This window comes from Mugil cephalus, chromosome 21, assembly GCF_022458985.1.
Source record: "Mugil cephalus isolate CIBA_MC_2020 chromosome 21, CIBA_Mcephalus_1.1, whole genome shotgun sequence".
Taxonomy (NCBI): domain Eukaryota; kingdom Metazoa; phylum Chordata; class Actinopteri; order Mugiliformes; family Mugilidae; genus Mugil; species Mugil cephalus.
The window spans coordinates 4,171,972-4,199,538 of record NC_061790.1 but is presented as its reverse complement, the minus strand read 5'-3'; the positions used below and the strand labels follow the sequence as shown (position 1 = coordinate 4,199,538).

The 27,567-nt window shown below is 45.1% G+C and overlaps 1 protein-coding gene across 2 annotated transcripts; it reads right to left on the bottom strand.

Moving 5' to 3' along the window:
• Positions 1–16: 16 nt before the first annotated feature.
• Positions 17–26,701, bottom strand: susd6 (sushi domain containing 6). Of its 2 annotated transcripts, XM_047573560.1 has the most exons (7): positions 26,407–26,701; positions 20,334–20,537; positions 4,737–4,940; positions 4,147–4,341; positions 3,917–4,055; positions 2,792–3,297; positions 17–2,491 (listed from the first exon to the last, which is right to left on the bottom strand). In XM_047573560.1, the coding sequence occupies exons 2-7, from the start codon at positions 20,494–20,496 to the stop codon at positions 2,466–2,468; spliced, it is 1,233 nt and encodes a 410-aa protein (XP_047429516.1). In that variant the 5' UTR covers positions 20,497–20,537; positions 26,407–26,701; the 3' UTR covers positions 17–2,465. The 2 variants fall into 2 exon arrangements, with proteins under 2 accessions (XP_047429516.1, XP_047429518.1); XM_047573562.1 differs by lacking the exon at positions 4,737–4,940 and having other exon boundaries at positions 26,407–26,699.
• Between the last annotated feature and the right edge of the window lie 866 nt (positions 26,702–27,567).

Here is a 27,567-nt window from a genome sequence, read left to right as displayed (position 1 = left end):
TAAATGACACGTCACCTTCCACATTCAAAAGAAAGCTTTAATTAGAAAGTTATATACACACTGTAAAATTAAATTAAACTTTATACAAATATTAAATTACTATCTTCACACCCACTTGCCATGTACAGAGGAAAAGAAAAAAAACGAAGCTGAAAGCGTCGAAACAAAGAATTGAGATGTGTACTTTTTTTTAAAAAAAAAACAAAACAAAAACAAAAAAATCTGTTCTTTTCGGGGAAGAAGCAACACCGTGCAACAGTGCTTCAAAGTAAAAACGTTCTTTTTGAATCCCGTTATATTTTAATGCCTTGTCGTGAAAGAGAAGCGGAGGAGTAGTGAAACACAGGTGCTTATAGGTTCATCGTCATCATCGTAATCATCATCATCATCATCATCATCATCACCGCCACAGTGGCCGGAGAAGCTAAGGGGAGGACAGAAATGTATGGACATTCGTTTAGTCGCGTCCACAGCAAACTCATTGATAAATACACAAAGACAGTTTTATGCATAGAATAGAAAAGAACAGAGTAAGGCCTTTGGGAAAACAGAACATGTTCGTGGTGTTGTGAAGCAACCGATGCAGAGGCTTAAGATTATACGTTAAAAAAAAAAAAAAAGAAAGAAAAAAGAAAGAAAATGTACAAGTCTAAGGCATTTTGTTTGCATTATTAATGTAGCTGTTGACAATGACAGACCACGAATGCCAAATAAAAAAAACTGCTTGTTGTCGAGTGCGAATTCTCAATATCCAATGCTGTTTCCACGGCGACCGGCTCAACTGCCAAACGCTTCCCTTCGAGAGGCAACGAAAAAAAAACAGAGGATGACTTCTAACAGAATAACACGATACCCTCTCGAGTCTGCGCTCGGCTTTAGAGAAGTGGCCCGGGTGCACGCGGCGGGGGCTGGGTGCTATATAACAAAACTTTCATCATCATCACCATCATCATCATTATTGTTTCCACTGCAACCAGTTGCAGCTTGCGTCGAATAACGCACAAAAAGTGGAGAGTCTTCACGTTCAGTGAGGAGATGGATGCGAGCCAGTTTCTCTAAGTGTTTTACAGTCATTCAGCAGGAAATAATAAGTGTTTAGCTCGAGAGCGGAGGGATAATACACACTCTGTGTGGCTGAAGTGATGCCGATTTGTCCATGTGACTTGCTGAACGCTGGGAGGGATGTTTCCTCGTCGCTGAAAGACGGGGGCATTGTGAAGGAGGGTGGGGGGGCTCGGATCAGACGAGAGGTCAACTCAGGGAAATGGCTGTATCAAGGCCTGCCATATGACGAACACACACACACACACACATTCAGAAACACACGCCGAGCCACACATCAAACAATAAATACAGTGGGAAGGAAGAGGCTAAACACCAGTCATGTACCCAAATCACCGTATTCAACAACGACTCTCTTCAGCTCGGAGGAAAGTAGCATCACGTCCTCCCTTTTTTTTTTTTTTTTTTTTTAAACAGGTGAGACGTGTGAACCAAAACACCAATCAAACCCACTCATGCGACAGAAGTGGCACCTTCCAGATTTCGGGTGCAGCTGGCAACAGAAAAGAGAGAAAAAAACAAAAAACAAAACAGAAGGAGCAAGGTGCGTTTATGGTTGTGATGCACTGCGCCCTGCTTTTCAGAGAAGTGGCTGCCACTCCTCCTCATCCCCCGGTATGCGCAGATAGCTGGAGGCAGACGGAGGAGGATTCGTGCTTTCGTTTCGGAGCGGGGCCGCCGTGCTGTGACAGCAGTTAACTGGAAAAAAAAACTAACAACAAACAAACAAAAAAAACAAAAAAAAAACAACATGCAGCATTCACGAAGAGGGTCGCGAAAAAAACTCAGGCGTCACTCGGAACTTTTCAAGTACAGCGGGGAAGACAATTCTGAGCGCCGCAGCATCAGGAGCGAAGATCACAAGTTATTTCTTTTCTTTTTCTCTTCTCTTTTCTCTGTATCCGCAGTAAATCCCAGACAGAGTCGATGTGTCTCGATTGCTAAAGCCTTCTGTGCGCAAACGTTAAAAAGACGGAGAACTGCACCTGGGCAGAGGCAAGTGTGTGGCGATGCGCAGCCTATGATAGCACGCGATTTTTTTTTTTTTTTTTTTTTTTTTAAACTCTTCTGCGCTGGATCTAGAGGATTCGCGCGGAGCCGACGTCGCTTTGTTTGCCTGGCTTGTCTTTAGTTTTGATCCGGTACAGCTGGGTCCCGTGGTGCTCTGTCGCTGCAGGGTGGGTATCGGGGGTTTGTCGGGCGATGGCAAAAGAGGCTGCGATGGGGGGAGAAAATGGGCATTGTTCTAGTCTTTTCTCTCTGCTGGCTGCTGCTGGGGGAGGAGATGGGGTGGTGGGTTGGTGGGTGATGGGGGGGGAGTAGGTTGACAGCCACAGTCAGTCCTGGCCAGCAGCGAGTGATAGGGGACAGAGAGGCTCTGCTGCTGATGCTGATAGCAGGCTTCATGCTTCCTTCAACAGGGGGATATCTGCAGGGGGACAGATGAGAAAAAAAAGGGTCATTTTTGTCGTGGCTATTAAGCCAATATATGCAAAGCATCACACCTGCATTTAATGTCATTTAATCTGACTCACATGTGGCTTCTCATTCAGAATCTAACCACGGTTTTACAATGCAGAGAGGGTGAGTTTTTAATCAAAAGTGTCCCGAGACTGTACAATATATAACATTCAACCCTGGGTGACGTTTCCATTAAAAACTATTGATTATCTCGGCCGACGGAATGACTCTTGACAGGCCTTCACGAAAAAAAACTGCTTCCTCTTACCGTCAGAGAACTCATCAGCAGAGGTGACAGAAAGCAGACTGTGCTGGTCGCTGCTCTCGGAGTCTCTACGGAGAGGTAGGGGGCCCGCGCACGCACCCCCGGGGTGCTCTCTGGCCCACGACGACGACGAAGAGGAGGAGGAGGACGACGACGACGAGGACGGGGGGCCGTGATGAACCAGCACCGTCTCTGCGTGGCGGCGGGCTGAGAAGGACGACGAGGAGGAGGAGGAGGAGGAGGTGGACGGGAGGCAGAAGTCTAAGTCTCTGTGGTGGCGAGTTCTGCCGGAGCCGTGGCCCCCCGCCGCCCCCTGGGGGAGGCCCTCGGAGAGCACGATCGGGACCCGGGCCTCCGGGGGCGCCAGGGGAGGCGGCGGAGAGGGAGGGGGGCCGGAGGCTCCGCAGGGGCCGCCGCTCCCGTACACGGCCTCCTCGTAGGAGGGCAGGGTCACCTGGACGCCCTCCACCATGATGGAGCTGGACTGGCCCGAGACGCCCTGCTCCCTCCTGGCGGACGCAGAGACGAAAGATGAATTAAACGAGCGCAGACGAGGTGGAAGCTGAGTTCAGCTTGAGTCACGTGTGTGATACATGTTGATAGCAGCCAGAACTAAACCCTTGAGGCCACTACACAATCAGCGAGATCAGTTAAGTAACCCTAACCCTAATCCACTGATCTATTTAGCGCAGTGACGGAATACTTTCATCTCTCGGGTATTCAAGAAATGCTGCATAACTTGGCAAACCGGAGTCAGACAAAACTTGATCACACTAACAACAACTTTAGCAACAGGTGTGTCTGTGCAAACAATGATATGCAAAATGTTCCTTGTTACGTAGCGGCACGTGTCATCCTTTAAGAGCCTTATGTAAGAAGTAAAGGGTGCGTAAAAGAAACTATTTTAGAACATAGATACCAGTTAAAAAAATATACAGAGGAACTGTCTTCTCATGACAACAAAGGGGAAATGTGTTAAATAACCTTTAAAATGTTTATTTGATAGTTAACTTTTCCTTGTCTTGTGCACTGTGGACTATATTATTTATTACTGATATAATCTGAGTTCCTGCAACCTCGCAGTTGGTCCATTTAGTTGCGTGTGAGCGTGCAGTAAATGTATCTTACCTGTTGTGGTGGAAGGACTTGAGTCTTGGCTGCACGAGAACAAACAGCACCACTAACAGCAGGATGAATGTCACAGAACTAGCCGTGGACGCCACGATGGACAGAGCCGGGATACCCAGAGTGGTGCTCGGCTCCTTGTCTGAGGGACACAAAGGAGACAGGGGACGGTGAGTTCATGAACCTGCTGGTTGGTTGGTTGGTTTTCTCAGAGTTCGACCGAGGCGACGGACCTTGCGTGAGTCGGCAGCTGATCTGCATGGGACCGTCCCACTCGCCGTTCTCGCAGGTGAGGAACTTGTAGTCTCCCTTCAGGGCGTAGCCCTCGTCGCAGAAGTACTCGATGACGGTCTTCTGGGTGAGGCGGTGGCAGGGGGACGGGTGACAGCGGTAGCCCCCGTTCTCCGGCTCGGTGGGAGGTGCACACACTGAAAAATAGATTTTTTTTTTTTTCCCATCGTTATTCCCGTGCACAGAGAATGCGTTTGGTATTGTTTTCTACCTGTGGACCGGTTCGATTCCTGTGGCGTGAATGCTCAAATTTTAGCTGACGTTTCTCTGTGCTCCCTGTCGGCCTCTCAAGGACAAGCTCTCTGCGGGGCGCTAGCACACTGTGTGGCGTTATAGTGAGTTTTTAGTGTTGATACAGTCGTGTGTGTGTGTGTGTCTCAGAACTGCGTAAAGCTTCCTTTCCAGGGGGTGAGAAAAATGCAGATTTCCAACTGGTTTTCCTAGACTTGAGTAAGGCTCCGATAAGCAAAAAAAAAAAAAAAAAACGGAGCATACGCTCTTCTGGCTTTGCTTTAAGCTAAGTGTTGCTCACCGCTGCTTCTGATGCATTGCGGAGGCTGAGGGGACCAGGCTCCAGAACTGATACAAAGGATGGCGGCGGGTCCATCTGCGGCGTACCCGTGCTCACAGCCGTACGTTAGCAGGGCGCCGGGGGGAAAAGAGCCCCGGTTGGACTCGGTCTGGTTCAGCAGGTAGCCGTGCTCCACGCTGGGCGGCTGCGCACAACCTGAAGATACTGAAAACACGGGACGGGAGTAATTATTAGCTGGCTGTTACTCAACGGGACGCAAACCGCGTCCCTCAACCGCCATCTGCAGGTAAACACTTTAAGATCCTGATCCCTGTTTTAATAATGCATGGGGACAGAGTAATTATTGAGAGTGTAAGTGCACTTAGCAGAACTCCAATTTCCACATTCAGGCCTTCTGGGGAAACACAAATGTTTGCCTTATTATTTGACCTCGTACTCAGAAGAAAAACACGTTAGCGTTATGTCACGTTTACGAGTATTTGCCATCTCTAACTGCATGTGTTATGTGCAGAGGAGCCCAGATAATAGTTCATCCACAGACTATAAATTTCTACCATTACGTTAATGTGGTGCCGCTGGAATATTGCGCTGATCTTTAATTACGCTGACGCAAACCGTCCACCGGCGGTTCTCCGAGAGGCAGCTGCCACCAGGTCAAACAACTTTTCACAGGCAAAGTTTGTCAAGTTGACAGGTCGAGCTGATAATTAAAGCTCGGTGGTATTGTTACTTGAAACTAGGCTGCTCCTTGCAGCGGTAGGCGAGAGGCACTGTATCAACATGACAAGTTAGCTGGAGACAGCCCCGCTGCGTAGCACAGAGAAAAAACCTCAAGCGGCCACAGCAGATTAAAATGTCACGAGGAGCCTTCGTATGGATCTAATTTCTCTCGATTATCTCCTGCTCATTAAACTGTCCTCATCCCACGCCAGCGTTAGTTCTGCCTGTGTGGCGGTGAGACAGCATCTTAAAGCCAGACTCATTTACTTTGCGCTAATGACAGACTCGGAGCTCTAAGCCAGCCAATAAACACGGGACGACACAGAAGACCCAGATGAAGCCGTCCCATATTCCTCTACGTCGTGATACCTGAGTAAATCATCTCGAATCTGTGTCCACACGCTCGCGTTAATTTACACAGACATTTGGAGCTGCAGTCTGGCGAGACCCGAGCGTCTAAAACCCCCCACAGATCTGACATAACGCTGCAGCACCTGTATAAACTGAGGCGTATCGGCCCGAGACCGACTTCACTTCTAGTAAGAGGCCGAACGAGCGTTCTGTGGAAATCTGACGCAGACGTACCCGTTTTATTACCACCGATCTGGCCTCGGCTGTGGAGCGTTATGTAAGAATCTGGGTTTGGCTTGAGAGGAAATATTTTTCCAATAGCAACGATAAAACCCCTTTTAGGAAGTTAAATGAATCCTGTCACAATAAGTGAAGAACATTTAGTGTTTTTATTTGTGTCTATATATGTGTTTGAGTTAAATAAGCAAGTGAAAAATGCTTCTTTGATGAAAAAAAAAAAAAACATTAGTAATAGCATCAAGACTAATGACCATGTAGCTCATGATTTAATCCTTGGTCTGAGTATTTATAAAATCATATTAGCCACGGTCTATTGCAGAGCTTTATCACTTGCTTGACATAAAAAAAAAAAAACACACCAACACTGCAAACAGCCACTTTGTCTTGCCTCCGTTCGTGTTCGGAGATTGAAAGAGAGACCATTTCCACAGCGGTGCCTCTAACATCCTCTAATCTCCTGAGAGAAATGTTGCTCTAAGCTGGCAGCGCAAGATTAAATGCAAACACTCGAATGTGCCTGCGCGCACACTCCCCAACACCCGTACATAAGATATATATACGTACACAGAAACCTAATCAACACCCACAAACAAAGACACGCCCGGGGCCGAGGCGTTTGTGCGTTTCTTAGTTGTGCCGGGGGCGTATCTGGGTACAGAGTGGGTGTGTGCTCACGACGTCCTGGAACAAAACAAACCAACGTTGCTATAGTTGTGTAGCAAAGCTACAGATGTTGGAGTGGACTTGATACTTGGTTATTGGTTAATTTTCTGATTATTATGCACTTTCCTGAATATCCTATTGGTCAATTGGTGCATAAAAAAGTTGTGGTGATATATACACAGTATATAGCTTTACCAGTGATAGCTCTATCGTTTTTTTTATTTTGAAACTTGACTCTATGAAAGCCAGCCTTTGCGAGCTAACAGTAGTATTCATTTTTCACACTCAAACACGTCCTCGCTTTTCTCAGGATGTCATTTGACACCCTGACTCGGTAGCAGTTGTTCCCTGAACTGCTCGGAGGCGGCTAAAGGCCCCTCGGAGGAGCGGATGGCGGTAATGGAGGTGGTGAGGGTGATGAATTGATGACCCTTAGGCCGGGAGGCAGCAGGGGGACAAAGAGGCCTCGGGGGCTCGTTTAGGGCAACAGCCTTTAGCCTTTGTTTTTTGATCTTTTGTGGCGCACGGTGTGAGGAGGTCAATGGAACTGTAGAAGACGGATGAGGGTTAACAGTAGCCATCATTTTTTTATGTTCAGGGTACGTTATGGGGGCAGATTCGTCTTTGAGAAACAAAAGAACGGTCAAAATTAATGTTATTTTACACAATGGCAGAAGAAAAATTGTGTAACACTGTAATAATATCTTTAACTACAAAGGCTTCGTCCATGCTCTCTGTCCATAGTCCATACAGATTAGACACTATGTAAATGAGGTTCTTTAAAGAAAAAAACCTGAAGAGACCAAACAGTTGGCCTCATTTCAAAAAGGAAAAAATGTGAAGTACAAGTCCAACACAACAGGACAGGCCAGTTCCTCCTGCAACATTAGTCACATCACATGTTGTTTATGTTGTTGGGAAGAGGATGCCCTGCGTTATCATGGCGTTTGGCTGATAAAGCACTAAGAAATGGCTACGGTGTCGGGCTTAACGCGGCTGAGGGTTAATTCTTTTACAGAGCTCAGGTCAGGGGTCGACGTAGCCGGGTCGACCCCCGAAGGCCAGTAAAAAGCAGCATCTAGCAAACCAAGCGCTCCCCGTCATCCGAGGACTGTGTCGCCTATTATCTCTTTTTTCAAACATCATCTGCATCACAACACTGAACACTGGCACTTGACTTAACGACGAGCCCTCGTCTGCCAGGAGACGCGCATAACCAGCCAGAAACATTTTTTTTTTTTTACAGAATCTAGGAGCACACACTGTGTAGTACTCATCATCAGATACTTCCCTACAAAACAACCGAGAACAACGCAGCTTCAAATCTTTCAATGTGTCATCCGGGGGCTCGGGGAGGATAAATGATTGGCAGTTCGTTTAATAATGAAGCCGCGCACTGTACGTTTCATAATAATAGCAACAAAGAACGTGAACTCCAAATTTAGACCGGTTATGAATAAAACACAGTTTTCTTCCTCGTTGAATCGCTTTGGAACAAAGGAAATCAAACTTATGACAGCTTAAAAAGTATGGTAAATGGTAAAAAATGAAAGAAGAGGAAACACAGACAATAAAGAAATGTCAAAAAAGTGCTTCTAAAATTGGGAGCAGTGAAAAAATTGGACTTAAACCCATTCCCCCTCCGACGGGACTATTCTTGAGAAAAGATGTCAAAGCCAAATAGATAATTAAAATAAAGTATAATCTGCTTGTAAAAAAGAAAAAAAGCAGATACGCAAATTACCACGGAAGAACGCGGTGAGGTTAGGAAGTGGTTACAGAGAATCAGAAAAGAGAAAGAAAAAAAAACTGAGAGGAAAACACGCTCTGTAGAGGTGGGGAAGAGGGGGCGGGCGGTGCAGGTAAAACGTTAGCGTGATGGAGCTTGATGGCCCCGCTGTAATTACAAGCCAAACGGGAGGCATGTTGCTGCAGGTTAGCATCGACCGACCGTTGTGCGTTTGTGCGAGGGAGAGGTTCTGTCCGCACGTACCGCAACCGTGGGTTGGGCGAGCACGAATGGAAAGACACGGGTTCGGCATCGAGAGATGGTGCAACGATCAAAACGCAGCCACACTCTCAGCCTAGATACTGAACGTTGGCATCAAAAACACACACAGGAAAAGAAAAAAAAAAAAAAATCACTGAGCAACGCTAGAACGGATTTCAGCAGACAGTGTTTTGTATTGACAAGGAGGAGATTGAGTCATGGTGATACGCAAGTCGCTCTCCCAATGGTGTGATGTTAAGAGTTTGCTCAACGGAACACGTCTTTAAGAGATGTCGAAAAACAGAAATGACTCAAGTGCAGTGACCAGTGGAAGGAAATTAAAAAAAAACAAAAAAAAAAAAAACATTCTTACATAAGATCTAAAATTACAGAGTGCTTTTATAGGCGTGACAGATAAATCATCCCAGATTGTCATTCGATATTCACTGAAGACTCAACAGTACTTTGCCATTTGCCATATTGAGTTAAATAAAGTGGACTAAAAGGTTAACCTATTAGAAATCTTATGGACGCGCAAATGTAAGCGGATCAAAGGAGCTTAGCTGCTGTAAAGGTTGGAGGAACCCTTCATGTTAGTGGGAGGACTGGGCCGCGACAGAGCACCCATGAGGCTGATTGCTAATCCCGACATCCAGCGCCTTAAGGCTGCGCCGGAGGAGGCTCAGACCGCGGGGGGGGGGGCGTTAATATCCCCCAGCCTCGCTCTGAAGTGCTGGACGGGCTGTGAATATCTCCCTTTTCCCATCTGTTACGGATGGCACTCGCCTGCTAAGACCTGAGGGAGGAGGGGGACGGGGGAAAGACAAGGGTTTTAGCCGTCTTTGCCAGGCCAAATTAAATTTCTAATTGTCCTCTATTATGAGCTGGGAACGCTCCTAAAGCAAATCAGACACTGATGACTTCTGCGTCCAGCTGTTTGCTCGCTCCGCACAACAATAGGCCATAAAAGAGGGTGTGTTTTCCAGTGTGTGTTTAAGTATGTCGGGAAGCAGGGGAGTTTGTGTGCGTTGGATTAAGCTCAAAACCGGGGGAGATGATGATGATGATGCTCTCTTTCGGCTTGGTAAATATGTTTTGTTTCTCGCGTTGGCCTCGTTCCAAGTCCTCACTTGTTGTTGTTGTTTTGGACGATGCTGCTGTCATTTTTTTTTTTTTTTTTTTTTGGGGACAAGGGTTTGTTCTTTAGCCACGTTCCGCTGTCTGTGTCGCTAATCCGTGGGATTTTAAGCCAAGCTGTTGTTATTAGAGCGCAGCACAGCCCACGGTGGGAAGAAGAAGAGGACTCGTAAAGGACTCCACGGATGAAAGGCGTCTTGGTAAATTCATTTTCGGCTAGAAACCACAACAAATGTCATTCTGGATCGATTTGTTAACATGAAAGTGTTGCGTAACCGTTTTTAAAAAAGCAGAAATGGCAGGATTCACAGCTTCCAACTTTCCCTAATGGTTTTCGTTTTCTAATGGTATCAGACGTCAGTCAGAGAACTTGGAATGTTTCTCTGTTTCCTGATATTTTGGAGCCAAATAAAAAATAATCAGAAAAAAACTGAAAAGGGGAATTATAAATAGTTACAGTAAAGTTTATAGTTTAGGGGAAGGTGCTTAACAAAGAAATAAAAACCAGAGATGTAACAGGGAAAATTGGCAAGATCTCATTATCATATTAAACCGAAACTGTTTTTTGTAAATGACATATGTGTAACATCAAAATATAATAGGTCATGTACAAAATGACATATGACGCATTTATCTTTCCCGTACTCTCATTCTCTCATTCACAAATGTCACAGATGAGTTTCCAGTGAGAGACACCTCATGTAGCATTGAATGACACAAAGCCCGCGCTGACCTCGGTGGGCGACGTGGAGCTGTAACACAGGACGCTTATTGTGCCGGTGAATGATACTGGCAGCGTCTTGTTCTGCTCTGAAGGAGTTAGAGGTCGTCATGCTGCTAAAATGACACACACAGTCCTACTCATTTCTGCTTTCATTCCGCATGAACCCATAACAGCAGGGCAGACACTTAAAGAGGGAGAGACGGGAACAGAGAACAGAAACGCCGAGTGTTCGGCGGGGGGCGAGGGGTGAATGTTATGTGAAACGAAAAAGCCCAAAGAATAAAAAAAAAAGTCCAGGGACTGTTGGACGGGAAAAGAACGCAGAACCAAACGGAAACGTCCGATGATGTTGCTTAATTTCGGAGATTTCTAGGAAAAGGTGGAGGCACCAAACTCAGGAAGGGGAGAGGAGGAAGAGGATGATAATAAAAAAAAAAAAAAAACAAGGAGATGCCGTCACACGTACACAAAAGCCCGAGCACACGCAGACACAGGCGGACAGTTTGTTCCCTATGCGAGTGCACGTGTCCTTAGCAAACAGCAGGTTTGTGTTGCTTGCTGGCATCTTATTTGTTGGGGGTGTGAATCTATTAGACGGGGTTGTGGGTACTTGCAGAATAGAAGTAAATCTCCTGAAAACATGAATCAAACAGCTGCGAGTGTCTAAAGGTTGCACACCCAAAGAAGCCCTCACATCTCTCTCTCTCTGCAGCTACAACACATGAAAACAAACACACATGCTGCACGGGGTCTAAACAGGTAGAAACCCCCCCTTCCCCTCTCCACCCGTCCCCTCTCCACCCGCTGGCTGGGGTGCATTTAGGAAGCCACGTGTGCTGCCACTACACCCCATTGTCCCTGCTCACCGAGGGACGGGGGCACAGTGACAGATTTAAGCAGCGTGCCTCCGAACAGAACAACAGACAAACTTTGCATTTGAAGGGTTAAATATGCATGAGAGGCCAAAGCTTGTGAGGGGCAGGGGGGGTAGTATCACCATTGTGTGACCCCCCCCCCCCCCCCCAACATACAGACATTGCATGTAACAGATGGGAGGATGTTAAGAGGTGAACCCCCCCCCCCCCCCCCCCCCCCCCCGCCGCTCTCTCTTCTGTTACCCTCGCTTCTGAGGACAGCTGGGAGGCAGACATTCCTTCTTCTCAGCTTTCAGGGGAAAACAAAAGAGTGTGTGGGACCCCTCCTACATACACGTGCATGTGTTCAGACACACACACACACACACACACAAAACCCCCCTCACAAAAAAAAATGTCAACGCAACTGTGGGCTGATCATATTTCAGCAGCTTGAGCCTGACATCCAGCAGAGGTACAAGTGCTGAGCCTGGGACATTTGTTGAAGGTGAAAGTCGGGGAGATAATCCTTGGCCCTGCTTACCAGCACCGGCATGTTGAAGTGCTAGCGGTTAGTAACGGAGCCACTGGTGGTAAGAGCTAAGGAGAGGTTTTTAAAAGAAAAAAATAAAAAAAAAAACGTGTGAGACAAAAGCTCAACCTGCAGATGGCTGTTCTTTACTGTCCTGCTTGAGTTGAAGTTCAGCGCAAAAGAACAGAACATGCTGTACTACAGACAACGCGCAGGCTGCGGGGAAAGCATCGGTAAATAAAGTAGACATGTTATGCTAAAAAAAAAAAAAAAAGGCAGGGAAGACATAGGACCTCCTGGGATTCAACAATGCAGTCGCTGTTACCGACTCGTCGCTATCATTACCGCGATGAAGTCCAGCTGGACTGTGATGCTGCAACTGCTCGAGCAAGTGACCGAGAGTGTGGACAAATGGCATCGAGCACGAGGGCGTACGACCTCTTAACACATGACGAGACTGCGACAAGTGGTATGCTGTTCATCGTCGGTGTGTCCCATATTTGTCGCAACGCTGGCTTGTTACATGCCAACACATTGAAGCTGACAATATAGCATTTAAGATTCGCTCATACACTGCACTCTAGTAAAATCTGAAACCGATACCAATCTCCTAATAATTATAATAAGGCAAAGCTGAGCAAACAACGCGCTGGCCAAAATCTACTCCGCTTACATTATTGTCTTGTTAATCCTGACAGTCGGGTTCTCCTGGGGATGAGCCAGGAACATTATGATAGATTGCGATGGATGCTTACGGTAAAGACTTATCAATTCATCACCATTTGCTTGGGTGTAGCGACAGTTAATCTGTGTCCTAATGAACTCCATTGTGAAGTTATAAACAGCTGAGCGCATGAAGTGCGCAAACATCCAAAAGCAATTTAAACTCGCAAGATCGGAGCGCTGTGCCAAGCAGCAGACTGCGTTCATACGAGTGTCACAAACTAAATGTTAAAGAAACTGGGTGATGACAATTTCTTCTCAGTGCTGCTCAATTCTTCTCAATGTGGCGAAATTCAATAATAAAGATGCAAGTTTTACAATAAATTGAGAAAGTATGGACGTCAAAAACATGATCATAATTCAAGTCATAGGTCAGAGAGTCGGCCAACTAATGAACTACACAGTATTTTTTACATTGCCAGACCTCTGATACAGTAAACTGGTAATGAACGGAAGCACAGGCATGAAATTCAAAGCCCGATTGGACCAGGGAGCTAACCTTACCCACACTGACTTGTACTTGAGTGAGCATTTGAGAGCAACGAAAAGGAAGCGGAGCACAATGAACAATAAACAACATGCTGTAGTGTATTTACTCCCACAGACCAAAATAAATGTCCTAGCTTAGAAGTCCTCGAAGCCACGAGTCGTTAAATACACTGAAACAAAATCACGAGTTTCAAGGGATTTTTATTCCCCGAGAAACGTATAAAATAATAATTATAGGTGAGATCTATGATGAGGTTTGACCTACACATGATAAAAAAACAAGCAGTGGAATTTAAACATTGAAAAACATGCACACATAATCATGTAGTTATGCTCATTTTACAAGAGATTCATCTACACACCGACGCAAATAAATGCACATAAGACGCACATAGAGGAGCAGGGTTCCCATAAATCCCAACACAATTATCTAAATGGATTCTGCCGTCGCCTGTACAAAGATGTCCACCATTTGGCTGTTGTTTGTTGCAGGGAGCTGTTTACAGATGATCTAATGAGGACAAAGGGCATCAGACGGTCGCTCAGCCAACCGGCCGCTACGTATCTGAACGCTCCATCTAATGCACAGGACGGGACTAGAGAGAAGAGGACGAAAGAAGGAGGAATAACGAGAAGTAGATGGGAAATGCTGGATGTTAATTAAGAGCATGAGACGGAGGAATGTACCATGTATTCACAGGGAAAGCTAAATGTGTGCCGTGGGGGTTGGTGCAGCAGCGATGAGGCTATGAGGACCCGAGCTTAGGACTACAAATCAGCAGCTCACAAACAATACTGATGTGTTTTTCAAGAAAGGCGTTTATGGGCTGCAGGGATGCTGATCCGACTTCTCTCCGGAGGGAGCTCAGCCGGGACTCATGAATTGTGGCGTGTCCTCCCATCTCTTTGTGCTTATGTGCAATCTGTACTCAACGTTTCAAGAAAGCGACGACGGAGTCGGCTAAAGAGAAACAGCTGTAAACCATCTCCACCCATGACAACAAGCAGCGCACATGCTGCAGGACAGCACATGTACAGCCCAGCCCTCCCCCTCAGCCCAGTATCAGCAAGTCTGACAGAACGGCTTCACTCTGCTGTCCGTTTTCTTGCCTAGCACCGTGTTTCAATATCCAATACTCACTTTGGAAAAGTTACTGAGCAAGTGAACTAGCAGAATTTTTCATAAAATCTTCACACGACGTTATGGTGGCAGTGAATGGACAAAAAAAGGGGTCGTGTATGTGGAGCAGGACTGCGTTGCTTCATTTCAACTGTCTGACTACAGCCGGGCATGTAGAGGCATGAACGCATACACTCTGTACTCTCCTGCAGCAGGCGATAACAACACTGAGTCCAAACACGACAGATAGCGCTGCTAAATGAGCAGCTACGGCATGAGAAAAGAAAAAAAAAAAAAACCTAAAACCTAAAAATTCCTGTGGTCTACAGCTGTAATTGCTAAAGTTTATGTAAGTTTCTGTTAATGCAAATAAAGCATTTACTGCTGGGAGGCCTTATAGGGAAGCGGCTACAAAAAACGCAGTTTAATTCGTTAGCGAGCCGCCGAGCTGCAGAGCAAGATGCGACCGTTTTTCCCAGATATATGGTAAATTCCACAGAAAACTGGCCATTAAACACGAAGCCTCAGCTTGTCGTCGAGATGCCACATTCTGACCGCGGCGTGGAGCCGTGCACAGACAGCGATTCGTGTCGTACCCAGCACCCAGAACAGTGGAGCACAGTCTGACACAGCTTGGGATGTCTCAACCGTTGGCAAATTCGGGCATATGTGTGTAGGATGCTCGGGGGGCCTTACGGGTAAGCCGACTAACATGTTTGAACAGAACGCTGCTGTTGACTAACGGTATGACGAAAAGACTGCCCACGCGGTTTCAGCGGTGGGCCTGAAAACCAAACATCTGAGAGAGGAGGGGAGACAGGAGAGAGGGGGAAGACAAACCAAAGATATGAAGCAGATATAGAAAGGAAAAGGTCAAAGAGAGAAAGGCATTAACATGAATTTGTGACAAGATTTTGAGGAGTTAAACCGACAATCCAAAACGAATTTAAATAAAAAAAAAAAGGAAGGACACTTATCTTAATTTAATTCAAGAAAAAGAGTGAATAAATGAATGGAAACGCAGGAGGAAAAGCAACAGAAGACAGGAGAGACTGGGGGATATATTTAGCAGCTCATTAGTCAGAGATGTCCTCTACTCAGCGGGCTGGTCCCTCAGATGAGGCCCTTTGGAAATCATTATGACTGCCTGCTGCTTCAGACAGCCACATGCGTTTCACTGGAAAACAATTTAAAGACTGCCTCTCCTTTCCCAAGCCTTAATGCTGCTTCACACACAAAGCTTAAAGTCTGAGGAGGTGCCCTAAACCAAAACTTTGTGTTTTATATATATATATTTTAACACAACATACTCTACATTAGCTTGAAAAGTAGCCACAGCTCCATTTATCAGTGACTTTTATCGTATGTTATCAGGTTTTATCGTCGGTGCCAGAAGACGACAATGCTTGTGAGAAACCAAAACCACAGCACAAAACTATGTGCGCGCGACGATAAAAAAGTAATCAGAGGAAAAAAATCATATTCTAAAATGAGCTTAGCGAGCTGGGAGGCGGCACAGCGTGGCAAACAATAATCCCCGCCATCTGTGATCTTCGGCAGCAACGCGGCCGCCCGGTCAACGCTTTAAAGAAGCGAACGAAACGCTCTCGCGTCGAGCGTCCGCACTGCAGCGTCTGTTTCCGTGGAGTGTTTTCTTTGTCTGGCGAGGCCGTTTAAAGTTTTCCCCCCTTTAGGGCTCGATTTGTTGGGAGAGCGGCTAAATGGCGCAGGGGCGAGAGCGGAGAGCGGAGAGCGGCGGCTCGAGTGATAAACGCGCAGGTAATGAAAGAGAAAAAGGCCGACGGATTTCGACCAGACTGCTCGCTAATGGGCTCCGGTCTCACCTGGCTAATGGCTGCAGCCTTAAAGAGACAGAAAGCAACAACAACACGCAAACAGAGACATCGCAGAGAAAAGCTGCCGAACGCACTCACATACATACACAGAGTGAGTTAGCAGTCCTAATTGCCGACTGATGATCTAGAAGAGCTGCAGCTTGCTGTGGTTTTGGGCCGTAGCCTCCAACTGCTCCTAAAAGACCCCTTTGTTCTCACATTTCAGAAAAGGAGCCAGTAGCCAATGTGTTGCTTTACTTCAGCCTGCAACCCGCCTTGTTAACAGGACTTCAGGGGACTATTTGGAACAGTTAATTGCACATTGTCCCCCCCTCCCTCCCTCCCTCCCTCCCTCCCTCGTGCGGCAGTATTTGTAAACCCATTTTATCCAGCAAAAAAATACTGCAAGGGCAGGAAAGCACCCGTGCACAGGCAGACTCATTCACTGTGGCTTCTTTGGGATACACACACACCATAATGTTACCACACAAAGCAACAAGTTTCAAAGGCTGTGGCTTTTCTGAAAATGCCAGAACCAGGGAATGGCTCATTCAGATATTTTCCCCCTGTGGTCGGAGGAATGACGCAACGCCGGCCGCTAAAGTCTACTCGGTTATTACAGAGAGAGAGAAGAGTTGTCAAGTCCCGTTCCTTGAGATTCAGAACTCTTGAGGAAAGAAAGATCCTCATATTCCATGGTTGGCCCTGTACATTGATTCACAGTCGGCCAAAACAAAAGGGATCTATCAGTGCGATAGCGCTTGATCAGACAGAGGAAAATCTATTCAACAAACACAAGCGGCAAAGGGAATTAGAAAGGCAGCCCTCTGCTCCGTGTCTCGCTCTCCTCCCGTTCTCCTCTGCTGTTTTCTTTATCCTATGACTTTTTTTTTTTTTTTTCCCCAGGCCATTTCCTGTTCTCACACATGAACATACATTAACGTCAACGCCACACGGAGCACACAGCGGGCTCGTCCGTGGGAGACTTCTGGCCGTTGCTGGCTCGCTTTCATGTACAGTTTCGACTCGACTTCAGGAGACAATGGCTTTTTAAGCTACGTATTAATCCATTTAATGGTCGAGCCTTTTCGTCTCTGGACGTCCAATATGTTTTTTGATCTAAAAACACACCGTGGGAGCATGTAAATAGAGTCTTTGCGGCTCTGAGTTCCCATCTTTGGTGCTCCAGTTCTGACTCACTGTCTGGACCCACTTCCTCTGAAACAAACCACAAAGGCTTACTGTTAGGAATTGACACCATATTAGGAACTCGGCTCTATGCAGCCAACATAAGTGGGATGTCAAATAGACTGAAAAAAAAAAGAAGAGACTTCCACTGCATCTTGAACCCAAGGTGCTGCTTTGTAGCCGTGTTTGTTTGTGTACTGGCACTCTGCTTCAATGAACAGGATGTTGTGTTCTGCATGCAACAGCTTCTGGAAGAACGTCCTGATTCCTAAACACAACTGTAATCATGAGCAGTAATCGCAAACAAATCCGAGAGAGCCATTTACATTAATGGAGCAGATACCCCTGCTGGTAATCCTGTTTACGACCAACAGCTGAATGGTGGATAAAAAAGACATGACTTGGACTCCGATTGGGTCTAAAAATACCGTGACTCCAGAGGCTTTGTGCTTCCTAACAGAGCGTATTAACAGTTACATGAAAGTTGTTGTCCATGCCTTTCCAGAAAGAACGCAGGTCATGTCCTGTCTTTGTCAAAGAAAATCCAAATTTCCAATAATACTTCAACCTTGACTGCCCGTCTAATTTCTAGTAACTCGGAGGCTAAATGTCCAAAAAAAGACCAGTGGTTTGATGCTGCTCCGTGCTGCAATACAGTCTCTGATGTTTGCTTTTGCTCTAGTATGCAGATGGAGTAGAGTATATTTTCTTTTAGTATCAATTTCTATTCATATAGGACACTGCTATTTGTCTGAAATGGGTGTGTAAGCCGTGATGACATTTTATATTCATGAAATTTCCACAGCAATCTCCATCCCTGGAACACATCAGAGGATTACCTGTGTGAATTATGTATGGTGAGCAGGATGGAGGTAGATGGGCCAGCGAACAGAACAACTAACGGTGACTCATATTATAGATTTACTTTTGTACTTTTAAGTGGTAAACGCCGCAATACATGTGTTCTTTTTTTAACAATGCTGCTGGGTTATGTTTACATACACCCAATTGTGTTATCCTTATTTCTATCCATTCTTCTTGGCTGTGTTCACTTTTCTCATCAATATATCTCAAGTATTAGTTTTATCTATCTGTCCTTGTGTGATCAGGACTCAAAAGGGAAAAAAAAAACAGAATGAAAGCATATTAGAAAAGAGTACTTCTTTTATTAAGGAGTCAAGGTTCTAAATGTTTCATTCCCCAATATATGCGTCTTGTGAAGTTCGATTAAATATTTAAGCTCGTACTGCAGAGCCCGGGTTGAAAATACATTCAAAAAACTGAAAGCCCGAAATACTTATTTATCATTAACAGGTTTCAGGGACAAGCTTCGGAGAAACCTGCGTTCCACAAGCCGTTCCCTGACTTTGAATAATATGTTAGTGGCTTATATCAATTTAACAAAGGGAGGCCAGTATCGAGTGCTGTATATCAATTTCAAGAGTCGAGACCCTTGAACTGTGAGTCAGCACAAACACTGTCGTATTCACTGGAGGCATGTAATCGTGCCTGAAATATACGACCGCCACGACACCTAAAAATAATCCTCGGTGTGTTATCAGTTCACTCATCGCTGCACCTAGAACTAGATTCTTGAGAACTAGTTCACCACTGCACATAAAGGTCAGTGTTAACACAAAAACAAATGAATGTTCATGATGATAAAATAAAAAAAGTTAATTGCGTATTCCTTTATCAGCCTAGTCTGGAGAATCATCTCATCCTTTTACAGCTATCGACTCACAGTCTTAAAGGCACAGGTGCATCATGGGTATTGGAAATAATTCTTCATGGTCATGAACATGGTCAATATAGGGTCTGTCTTTTAATGACTCGCATTATACTTGACTCCACAGGAAGTGTGACGTCCACAAACATAGAACAATTTAAGACAGCAACACAAGTAGAGTATCCTGACTGAGCACGTGGGCCGGGGATTTGAGGACACATTTTTACTTTAGCGGATGCAAAACGTGAGCTTGATACCAGCCCCTCCGGGCTCAACATGAATCATGTGTGTTACATAACACACGGATAGAGGGAGAGAGGGGGACGATCGACTTGGGATCAAGCGGCGCCCTCCTCCCTCTGCCCATCGGCCAAACGCTCGCGCTTTATATTCCATCTGCTGCCGCTTCTCACGCGCGCAAACACATACATTCGTTTAAGCCGTTAAGGAAAGAATAAAATCAATTAACGCTTAAACTACCCGCCACACACGTTCACTTAATTCACACGCGCGCGAGTCCGCCTGCTCTCTGCGACAAGGACATCTGGCATATTTCACAAGCTGGCTATGAGTGGGCAGTGCATGTGAGGAGGTAGTGTTTGTGTGTGTGTGTGTGTGTGTGTGTGTGTGTGTGTGTGTGTGTCGGGGGGAGGGGACTGGAACATTGGACGGCTGAAGTAAAAGGAAAGCTGGCACGAGTGAAGGAGTTCAGCGAGTCCAGGCCATCAACATTGTACTCATTAGGAAAAGCAAAGGAAACCAGCTCTGCGGGTCCAAAGGTGCTTGATAAATATGTATATTGTGTATAATTTCAATTTCAAACAATCAATTCAAACCTGATGCTTAAGATTAAAAGATAATAACAAAGACCTGCGGCTAATACCTGATCTGAAGGATGCTGTCGGGGCGTTAAGTGAGGTTGGCTAGCTGTGCTAAAAGCTCTCAGAGGATGCTACATGTCAAGGCTGATTAAAACCTTATGACAGCAATGTGACCGCAGACAGCCTCATTTCTCTGTTTCACTCAATAGGAGGAAAGCTGTTGTGACTCATTAGGACAGTGAATGGATTCACAGAGCATGTGGGATTGAGCTCTCAGCGGCAGCTCCGAGGCAGAACAACCTGACCGACCCGAGGGTAAAGGAAGCCAATTTAATCTAACGGACCTGCGAGACGAGGGGGGGGGGGGAACTAACCTCGATCAATTGCCGAGGGACGACAAAGATGGCGGCTCGTTTGATGCGTACCCTGTGGGAGCATGCAGGCACAAAAACAAAAGTGGGTGTGTGGTTGTGTGTCTTACCTGACGCATGACCGTAAGGGAGCAGGAAGAAGAGGAGGAGAAGCGTGGAGGCAGCCAGCCTGTGGGCTAGAGAGGAGGAGGAGGAGGAGGAGGAGGTGGAGGAAGAGGATGAAGGAGAGGAGGACGGGGCTCTCGTCTGAAACGCTACCATTCCATCGCACATCTTTTCCTCCGACAACCAGGGAGAGTCCTCTATGGCTTAACCTGTCCGGGCCACATAGAGAGAAAGAGAGGGAGGGAGGGAGGGGGGGGGGGGGGTGGATTACTACCAACATTCAGTCAGGATTACGTAACCAGAAGCAACACAGAGAGACAGGAGGCAATAAAGAGAGAGAGCTGTATAGACTGATAGAGACAGCGAGAGCGACAGAGAAAAGGCCTGATTCAAATGTCATTAAGTGGCAGCAGCTTTGCAGATAACATGAAGGAGTGTTCATGATGTTAAGAGTTATAACCACTGATATTCTTAGTGGTTCCAGTTCTCACATGTCAACTCTAAATCATCATTAGCAGCAGCAGCAGCAGCAACGACAATATATAAAAGCGTATCAAAAAAAGTGCATTTCTCTGTCAGCGGCTTCACTGCAGATGAGACATCAGGGGGTCGTGTGAAACGTTCATTTGAAGAGTCCGTCTTCGTTTAAGTAACACAGAATTTAAGACAATTATGGGATACAGTGAGACGAGACTTTATGGGACAAATTTCAGTGGCAACACATACAACGCGCAATTGTATTTTATCAAAATCTACGAAATATCGCTTTTATTTTGCAAATAACTGATAGAAAAGCAGTCCCTCTGATCTCCACTCGACCCGTCCTCTCGTCCCCTCTAAACGAGCCAGCCATTACGCTGCATCACAAGGAAATGATGTAACAAGGAAGCAGATCACTGCTGATGATGAGAACACAACGTTAAAGGGGAAGAGAGGCTAAAATTGCGTGTGTGTGGGAGAAAGAGAGTCAGCACAAACTCTGATATCGATTTCAACTGCAACTTTTGTAAATAACCTGTAAACGGAGACTGACTTTGTCCAATGAGCCGAATTTTACCGTGAGCTTCATCCGTTATGCAGCCAGCACGCTGCCAGTGTTATGTTATGATAAAGAGGGCACAGTGCTTCACAGTTGAACGATAACAGATTCCGTACTGTGGTCTGCTCAGCTGTGATGCTTCTCCACCATATGCTGCTGGTTGTGTCCAGCAGTGGAGCTTGATGGAGGAATTATGAAACAGTGTTAGGTGCTGCTTTCTGAAATATCACCTGTGTTTTTAATCACTAATATGCAGCCGTAAAGTATATTTGGTAGTAGTTTCTTTGTGCTGCAAATACAAAAACTTCTAACATGCAAATGAAGGTTGAATTTGCATGTGAGGAAACTAAAATGACGGCAAAGAAAAGCAACACGGTGCATAAGAGTTGCAGCGTTAGTTTTAAACAGCATCAAAGAGGCAGACACCAGCTCAACCGACTTCCTAAAAGCATTTGTCGGGAGATTGGGGGCACGCAATCAGTCATACACCATCATTACATAAATGAGATGCAGGTGCACACAGCGTTGCTTTCGTTGCAGCAGAGAGTGGGATGAAGTTGTGTTTTTAGCGAGGAACTAGCCGGATGGTAAGCAGGATACTCTCGAGAGAAGGCAGAGAGCCCATTACAGTTCCAAAAGGCTGCTGAGCTAATGCCTTCAAGTAATGGCATGACTGCACTTAGAGGGCTGCAAATTTGATAGCAGACCGCTGCACGGCCCCCGGGTACGCCACAGAGTATCTGGATCGCGATGAGGGATGTAACTGTAAACACACGTGCACAGTTGGCTCATAATGTACATGCTGCATACTGAGAGGGAGAATCTGCTGTCGCGTCAGAGTCGATACAGCCCTTGTTAAGCTGATCGGGTATAATCCATAGATGTGGCAGATACAGTAACATCTTACTCGATACATACCAAAGAAGGCAACGGGCAATTTTATACTGATGTAATAAATATGTCATGATTCAACGTCAGCGCCTTTTGGTTTATGTTTCCACACTCAGGTGTCTCGCCCGGGGATATATTCTCAGGTTATCTAAAGAGAGAATCAAAATTCAAACACAGCCCCCCCCCCCGCTGTCTGCCACCTTTCTTCTTATGTCCCCAATTGGGATGGAGGAGCATACCTGCACGTGGTGCAGGCCAGTGGGAGAGAGTGACGTAAGTCAGTATTGGCAGGACAGTCTGGACACCGCTTTGAGCCAAAGGGCAGCTAGTCAAGAGCACGTTAGGGACCCGTGCCAGCCATTTGATCCATGGGCTCTTTCTCATTTGTCCACGCTGGGATCAGAGCACGGAAGCTGTTAAGACTGGGTTCTGGAGGCTCTTTGTTATCTTAGATTCGCTACAGATGAATGTCTTCGAAATATCAAGGACGGAGAAAAGTCAAAGACAGCACAAAGCTTTGCTGCCTGGAATGGCATTTATAATGCAGGGCTGACCTCTGGAAAGAGCTGAGGGCGGAGTATTGACCGGCCAGTGCGTGTTCAAAGTGAAAACTTAAGCAGAATTAGCTTAATTGCTTTCACGCAGGAAAGTCTGGGAAAGGAGAAAGTCATTAACCCTGCTCAAAGGTATCCCACAATATGGATATCTCAAAGCCTTAACGATATTTTTGCAAATCTTTTTAATGTGCTGACTTTATGTTTATGTGCATTTAGTTGATTAATAACACAGCAGGCAGGCAGCAAAAGGAATACGTCTTCATCTGGATGTCAACCCAACCTGCAACTTGTGTGGGTTTCTTGTCAGCGTCACCCAAAGATGTTGGGTTTGACACGTCACATTAAAGAACGTCGTGTTATTTTAAACTTCCTGAAACACCATTTTGTAACAAACCACATAAACATTTCCTGCCAGCTGCAGCAGCCAGGTGTGATTTGAGGCTTCAAAATGGCTAAAATCACAATTTTATTGCCTGTTAAGCAAACAAAACTTATTCATACGTCAATCTAAATGATTGACATTAAAGCCATTATTGCAGTATGCAGTATGACTACTTTCAATTATGCTGTCATGTACAGTAATGACGCACAAGCCCAAACAGCCCAAATACTAGACAGAAACTAGGCAACTTCCTGGTTTCATACTAAATAAACATATGCGTGTCTAGAGCCAACTGTGTAAGTTTCACAAAAACAACCTCAAAAAAAGAAAAGTCGATGTCAACCCTGTGTGATACCGTCCTCATTCGGGCATCGTTCTCAAACTTATTGCTTCACATTGCTTCTAAACAATACAAACACAACATTCTGTGCCACAAGGACATGAAGTGTCAAGACTAGTCATTCAGTCATCCGACAAAACTGGTGTTGCCAGTTCCAGCTTCACACTGGGACTGAGGAGAATGGTTGACTGCACAAAACTGCAAATTAGCAGCTCACCGTCAGGTCAATAAAACAGTGGAAAATGCAAACTTTATGAGCTTATTTGCAATTCTGAACACAGCAACAATAACTAACAAAAAATAATTGTTAGTTGCAGCCTTATCTAACATTGCTAAATATAGCTGTATTATTTGAGGCATTAGTAGGCCACGCTGGAGGTAAAGGCATAAAATACTTTGGCTGTGTTCAGTCCAACACTTAAGGGGAAAAAAAAAAAAAGCTATGCAACTCTCCACTTCAGGCACCAGTGAGACAACCAGCCAGTGAGCAGGCTGCTACTGCAGTTTTTCAGCTGCCCGGAGCTCCTGGAATGCAAAGGGAGCCAAGGAGAGCAGCAGTGCAGGCATGTGTCCGGGAACAGAGCACTCAGTGTGCCAAAGAAACAGCCGAGAGGAGATTTCCACCCAATAGGACCCGGCGCTACCGCCGCTGGTGGAGCCTGCATGTTCCTGCAGAGGGTGCCCAGAGAGGGGCTCTGCATGGGATCGGAGAAAGGACCCTTTGTTATGAAGCATTATGTGGTGTTAAGCCCCAGAGCGCCTTAGCATCCTTGTGTACTGCCACAAGGAAGGGGGACAAAAAAAAGACAGCGCGATGTACGAGAAAACCAAAAAAAAAAAAAAAAAGACAGGAGATCAGAAGAGAGAAGTACGATGGAACGAGGGCAAGAAAGAGAAAACATGCCGAGAATGAGAGAAACCTTGTAATGCTATGTTGACAGTCGTGAACGGTAGAAAGAATCTGAGAATGGGACTGGAGCCAAACCCTGTGTTCTTATCTTCACTCACAATATGTTTCTCTGGCTGTGTTGTCAAACAGAAAAAGGCTTCTCAATACTGGACTGGGAGTCACAAAACTCTCACACAAGGTCTTTGGAAAGGAGAACTGCTAAAGCTGGATATTGTATATCTGCTAGTTATGAACTGTCTGTAAAAACAAAACTTAACATTCCGAACAACGGGAGTCAAATTACAGTTTGTGAAACTTACAGTATAATAATGCAAGTTGAGCTCAAATGTGTGATAGCATAATGAAACATTAGAATATTTTAAAGTAATTGCACACAAAAGAAGAAGAGGTGCCACGAGAAACTCTATGCTGGGTTTCTAAAGGGAAAAATTGGGCAGTGACTGAGTGCAAACGACACACGGCGAACACTGTCCTGCTTCTGGATGATCTGTTTTGGCTAGCAAATGTCCAATGTCACCAGATCTGCATAAAGGGACAGATACCCTCTGTGTGGCAGTGTCACGTCACGGCATCAAGATTTAACCAAACATACGTTTCACCAGGTCAACTAGTGACAACAAATGCATCTTAATATAGTTCTGCACTAAATCTGCAGGTTATGGTAGTCGGTGTGTGCTGCAGCAACATAGGAAACATATCAGGAAACCAGTTTATTGGCAACATTAAAGCCTGTTTCTGATATTTGAGCTGATCAATAATCAAACCTGGATTCAGTCAAAATGAACTCGCTGATCAAACACTTCTGGGGTAGAAAGTGTCTTTACAGCAGGAAAGTCCATTGCCTGTGGTTAGTTCACGTTCTGTTAAAATGTTGTGTTTAGTTCACTCAGTTTTTTATTAAAAACAGTAGCTTCATTTAGAGTTAACGCACTAAAAAATAAGAACAAAAGGATCCTTCAATCTTTCCACTAGTGTACCTAATGAACTGGCAAATGAGGGTGAGTAAGCCCTAAATTAGAAACAGCACGCCAGATCATTTCTATAGAAAGAACATTGGACACTGGATACTTCCCCTGACTTTGTTCTCCGGTATAAACACAACAGCTCACATTTGGACTTCCCTGCCCTTTGGGGCACTTTTCCTGTCACATCTATCTTACCCTATTCCAAGCTAACAGGAAAACGACTGTAAACTTTTACTGGAACAAGAGACGGGGTTGTGGGGAAATGTCTAATAGGAAAGAGAAACACGTCTCTACGTCTGCTAGTCGTCCTAAAAAAAAAACAAAAAAAAAAAAAAAAAAAAAAAGCGGAGTCACACGCTTCGACACGTGCAACTGTACTGCGAGCTATTTAAACAAAGAGTGCAGTAGGCTGCCAACACATCAACACACACACACACACACACAAGCACATAGACACTCACACACCCAAAGCGAGATAAAAACAAAGACAACACCGTCCCAACAAATTAACACAGCTAGACAAAAAAAAAACTGATAAAGCTGTCTTTTACAGTCTTTCATATATGCACCATAAACACAACACTTCCTTGTACCTATTATTGTTCCCGTTACAGCTGTTAACTATTAACCAGCTACTCGAGGCTTTTATTTCCCTTTTTACGGCATCCGTGAGCACGTAAATGTCACATATTCATGAAACTTAGATCCAACTAACGTTAAAACACAACAGAGCCGACGAGAAAACAAACATTTATCTCTAAAAAAAAAACGTTAACAAACGTGTAACGTAAGATCGCGACTAGCTTACTTTGACAAGCGCAAAGCTGCCAACGAATCATCGCCAAGTTAATAAACGTCACACGGGTAAGGTTTTTTTGATACCAATTTACTGTTGTGCAAATCGACAAATACAGAGAGACGTGGAAAAGGAAAAGAGCGACAGGACTCGTAGTGGCCTATGTGTGCTTAGCTTGCGAAAAAAAAAAAAACTCACCAACGTAAAGGTTACAAGCGGCGAGCCCTCCTCTCTAAGGTTCACATTCGAGGCATTAACGGTTGAGTAAACGGGAGACAACCGACCCAGAATGTGGGGGGAATAAATGTCAGAAAGAAAAAAAAAACAAATACAGCGTCTTCTTCGTCGTCTAGCGTCCGTGAGAGTCCCGCTCCTCCGTTGTTTCCTAGTCCTCGACTCGCTACCAGGCAGCTCTTTATTTTAGGTGAGCGGAAACACTCGCTGGGAGAACTCTACTGGGCGGTCTCCATGGCTACGTCTGCACGTCTCTGTGTAGCGAGAGAGAGAGAGAGAGGAAAAAAAGGGGGCGGGTCCAATTCTTGTGAAGTGAAACCTACAGGGCTTCAAAATAAAAGCACGCAGTTTGTTGAGGAGGAGACAAAAGAATCGAGTCCGAAAAATCAAAACAAAAAAAAAAGGAGAAGTTCAAGGCCAAAAAAAGCAAAATGTCAAATTATTATTAGCGTTGTTATTATATCGTTGAAAATGTCAAAACTAGACACGACTATTAACTATTACAGTGATAATGCTGCTGTATGTACGCTGAGTCCTATTGTGTGATTAACTGCTGAGTTTTGCTTTGAGCATATAAATGGCTGAGATTATGATATTTATAAAATAAAAACGTTAAGTGCATCTGCTGAGAATTATAGACTGCAATCAATCAGTGTTTTTTCTTAAAGTTGCCCTTTTTATCATTTACTCTTTGACACTGTGATCTCTGCTGAAAGATATTGCAGGCCACATTTAATATCTTTTGTTTTTGACACATTGCTCGTTATTTTTGGTTAGGGTTTTTCTTTATCACTTTATACATCAGTATGCATATGCACATTAGACATAGACTTTTATTCAATTCAATTCAATTCAGTTTTATTTATATAGCGCCAATAACAATACAAATCGTCTCAAGACGCTTCACAAAAACCAGCCTGCAACCTCCAGAGCAAGCCTGAGGGCAACGGTGGCAAGGAAAAACTTTTATGTGCAGCCGTTAAAATGTTAACTGTTAAAAACTGACAGTTAAATACAAACATGATGTGTGTCTATAGAATGTATTTTGTATATTATTGTGCGTCTAAAACAGTTGTAACTCATCAGAGAATGGACATGGGCCTTCTGTGTTTTCATGATTGTTCT